General features: G+C 42.0%; 1 protein-coding gene across 1 annotated transcript; it reads right to left on the bottom strand.

Moving 5' to 3' along the window:
• Positions 1-3,351: 3,351 nt before the first annotated feature.
• On the bottom strand, positions 3,352-4,344 carry LOC135886198 (olfactory receptor 1f45-like). Its single transcript, XM_065414044.1, has one exon. It carries the CDS (start codon positions 4,342-4,344, stop codon positions 3,352-3,354), a length of 993 nt encoding a protein of 330 aa, XP_065270116.1.
• Positions 4,345-4,580: the final 236 nt, after the last annotated feature.

Below are 4,580 nucleotides of genomic sequence, written 5' to 3'. Positions count from 1 at the left end.
ATGGTCTCAAGTTGCAGTGGGGGAGGTCTAGGTTGGATATTAGGAAACACTATTTCACTAGGAGGGTGGTGAAGCACTGGAATGGGTTACCTAGAGAGGTGGTCGAATCTCCTTCCTTGGAGGTTTTTAAGGCCCGGCTTGACAAAGCCCTGGCTGGGATGATTTAGTTGGGGATTGGTCCTGCTTTGAGCAGGGGGTTGGACTAGATGACCTCCTGAGGTCCCTTCCAACCCTGATATTCTATGATTCTATGATTAGGGTTGGAAGAGACCTCAGGAGGTCATCTAGTCTAGTCCAACCCCCTGCTCAAAGCAGGACCATCACCAACTATATCATCTCAGCCAGGGCTTTGTCAAGCCAGGCCTTAAAAACCTCTATGGATGGACATGTCAACCATGACCTTGTCATTTTCCACTAGGGTTAACCGCAACCAGCAAATGTGTTAAAATTTGGTATTAGCCTCCATCCTCAAACATTGTGCTATCAAATGAGAAACCAATATTCCCAGTCTAGCCAAACAGCTATACTCATCAGTTTCACTCTAGACTCCTATTTCAGAGAGGACTAGTTCAAAGCACATTAATAAATTCTTAATGCACATCAGCAGGGTCCACATGGACAGTTAATCCACAGCAGACTAGTGTGGGATAGATTTACATGCCATCTTGCCACAAAATCTGACCTGTTAGGAAAGGTTACAAAATCTGAGCATGTTTAATCTTGAGAAAAGAAGAATGAGGGGGAACCTGGTAACAATCTTCAAATATGTTAAGGATTGCGGTAAAGAGGTTGGCCAATTGTTCTCCATGTCCACTGAATGTAGGACAAGAAGTAATGGGCTTAGTGTGCAGCAAGGGAGATTTAGGTTGGATAGTAGGAAAATCTTTCTAATCTCAAGGGTAGTTAAACACTGGAATAGGTTCCAAGGAAGGTTGTGGAATCCCCATCACTGGAGGTTTTAAGAACTGGTTGGACAAACTCCTGTCAGGGATTGGTCTAAATTTATTTGGCTTTGCTTCAGCACAGGGCACTGGGCTTCCAGCCCTACATTCCTATGATTTTATGGGGGGTTCACTGGGAGAACATGCATAAGGTCGGATATGGAGACAGGGGAGAGAAAAAAGGAAGAGTAGCCATCAACAAAGCTGAATGCAGTAGTCAAAAGGACAACAGAGCCTAAGACAGAACCGAGACACAATGAAGGCAGTATATGCTGCCATTTATTAGTTCTTTTGGAAAATATCTGCTGCTTTCTCTTCTGTTATTACACTTTGCATCCATATAGTGCATATGACCCAAAATTCATAAACTAACCTCTTATGACATCTGGTAACCATGATACAGTATAGCCAATCCTTCCCTATTAGTCACCCTCTGTTAACCCCTACTGCCCATCATACTGTGTAGCCGCTTTTTTCCCATCACTCACCCTCTGCTGCCCCAGTGCCCATTATGCATAGTAATACAAATTCTAATAATAATAATAATACCTAGCTCTTATTCTCCCATGTTAGTTGCCTTCCCAAAGCATCAAGTATTTCCCTATATTTCATTTCATTCTAATCGTAATTTTAAACCATTCCTAACTCTTTGAACTCAGATGTTGTTATCTAATCAGACAAAGTTGCAGGCATATCATCATCATCATCATCATCATCATCATCATCATCATCATCATCAATACAAATACTAATATTTCTTCCATTTATTTAATTGACCATGATGTTTCTTTATTTTTTTCTGGAAGCAAAAGGCAATTCCAATATCTCTGTGAATAATTTTCATAATACATGTGAACCTGGTGAAAACACACAACAGATAGTCCAGAGAGAAATACAGGATGTATCAGCAATTCAGGAAAGCAACCATTAAAATGTAAATTAAACTTTGAAACTTAATTTGAAGTTTATGAAACATATTACCCCTTCATTTATTTTTTCCAGTGCTAAAACAGAGAGTGACAAAGGAGGTCTGAATATTTTGGAGGCAATTTATGCAATTCACATTTTTTTAACCTCTATGGCACGAGGTTATATGAACTGTTGTTTGATTCTTCATGTGACAAGCTCATATGCCATGCTGACAGGCATGGAGGTACAAACACATGGACCTAGCACAGGAAAAAATGAAACCTAATCACACAAAGAATAGTTTCACTGGAAGACACTTAGGAAGATTTGAACATTCCAGAAGCAGAAGTCCCACTGAAAATCATTTTGGCTGTGTCTACACTACAGAGATTATGCCAACATAGCTATGTCGGTGTAGCTAAAATGACATAACCCTATAGTGTATACACAGCCTACACCAATGAAAGGGGTTTTTCTGTTGGTGTTGGAACACCACCTCCCAGAACAAAGTCAGCTACACTGATGGAAGCATTTTTTCTGTTGTCAAAACTGTGTCTACACTGGGGATTAGTTTGGCACAGCTATGTCAATCAGGGTGTGTTTTTTCACATCCCTCACAATGTTGTTACGTCAACCTCACTTCTAAATGCACACCAAGCCTTAGGCATCTTTGAAAATATCACTCATATCACACAAGGTCCAAGCAGCAGAAAGAACCATTCATTTACCTACCCCAGAAAAGAATGTAAACTATCTCCTGCTTGGAAGGAAAAGGATGCTAAGGGCAGGACTTTCAAGACAACTCAAGATGCAGTTAGGTGTCTAGCTGGACCTGTAAAGTTCCTAAGCAGGTTACATGCCTAACTCACATGGATGTCAATAGGAGTCAGGCACCTAACCTGCTTAGAAAATCCCACTTGGCTCTTATCTGCATCTTTAGGCTGCTAAATACCTTAGAACATCTGGTCTTTGTCTGCTAACACAAACAAAGCCAGAGGGAACAGCCAGGATTTGTTTGAAGGCTTGTTTGTGGGGTGAGCAAGGTAGGATGAATTACTACCACTAACAACAACCTGGTTTGAGGACAGGAGAAAGATAAGGAGGAAGGCAAAAGGGAAAATAATGTGGAGGTGGAAGAAATTGGATGAGAAAAAAAAAGAAAGGAAGGGAGAGAAAGGGACTGGAATGGAGGAATGGTGAGAGAGCAGGGGAAGGTGGTGAACAAAGGAGGGAGCAAGAGAAGAAGGGATTGTGGAATGGCTGGTGAGAAAGAAAAATGAAGAAAAAAAAGACAGGGGGGCGAGAAAGGGATGTTAAGAGATTACACATGAGCTGCAACCAGGTCCCCAACAGCAATAACAAGAATCAGTCCAAAATGTGAGTGAGAGTTTGAGCAGTCAGAACATTTGTATTGTGTTCATTTTACTTCTTTTGTTAGTCAGTTAGCTCCAGGCCACCTGGACTCTGCCTCTCTGCATCAATAAATCAGGTCAAATGATCTTCATTTCACTGCCAGTGATACACAATTAGCTTGATTTGTGTGATGGCGTGTGAAAGGCACCAATTTACTGACCACTTTCCTCAGTGCCTCCTTCACCTCTTTGTTCCTCAGGCTGTAGATGAGGGGGTTGGCCAGGGGGGTCACAACTGTGTAGCCGACAGAGAGTGCTGTGTGAAAGGCCCTCAGATGGTTGTTTTTTGGCAACATATAAACAATCATTAGGGTCAAATAGAAAAGTGTAACAATGATGAGGTGGGAGGAGCAGGTGGAAAAGGCCTTTTGCCTCCCAGTGATTGAAGGGATTCTCAGGATGGTGGCAATGATAAAAATATATGATATCACAGTCAGCAGAAATGGTGGCAGAGTGAATACACAGCCCAGGATGGAATCCAGGAGTACGACGAGGTGGTTTTCGCTACAGGAGAGTTTTATGATTGGGGTGAAATCACAAAAGAAATGGTCAATTTCATTGGGACCACAGAAAATTAGCTGTGACATCAAATATATTACTGTGCTACAAGCCAGTGACCCCAGTATCCAAGACCCAGCTGCTAGCTGGAGAATAAATCTACCGTTCATAAGAGCTGCATAATGCAGGGGTTTACATATCGCTAAATACCGATCATAAGACATCGCGGCTAGGAGGTAACATTCTGTAGCTGCCAAAGAACAAAAGAAATGAAATTGTACAATGCAGCCCCTAACAGAAATGGTTCTGTCCCCAGTCAGGAAACTGGCCAGCATCCTGGGCAGGATGGTGGAGCTGTAGCAGGTCTCCAGGCAGGACAAGTTCCCCAGGAAGAAGTACATGGGGGTGTGAAGGTGCTGATCAGTCACAACAAGCGCAATGATGAGGATGTTTCCAGCCACGGTCACAATGTAGATCACTAGAAACAACAGGAAGAGAAGATTCTGCAGTTCAGGAAGATCCCCAAAACCCAGGAGGATGAATTCCGTGATGGACGTTTGATTTCTCCAGTTTCTATCTGCCATGCAGCTTATCTAGGGAAAATGAAACAAACTTTGATGTCTGTTGGGAGACTAAAGAAAATAGCATCACATTTTCACAGATTATGAGTAATTAATTCAATATCTGTTTTCAAAATGACTTTAGTGAGCTAGGCACCCAAACTGAATTGGATTTTGGTTCCTGACCCCAATGGGTTGTTTTGAAAATCTTAGTATACATAAATAATATTTCACTGTCTCCCCTGGAGCGTTATTGGCAG

Source organism: Emys orbicularis, chromosome 12 (genome assembly GCF_028017835.1).
Source record: "Emys orbicularis isolate rEmyOrb1 chromosome 12, rEmyOrb1.hap1, whole genome shotgun sequence".
NCBI lineage: Eukaryota > Metazoa > Chordata > Testudines > Emydidae > Emys > Emys orbicularis.
Note: the sequence above shows the minus strand (reverse complement) of the source record. Positions and strands in the feature narration are given on the sequence as shown.

Excerpts from the sequence above, each read along its gene's own strand:
- LOC135886198 (XM_065414044.1), bottom strand. The coding sequence starts at position 4,344 with ATGGCAGATAGAAACTGGAGAAATCAAACGTCCATCACGGAATTCATC.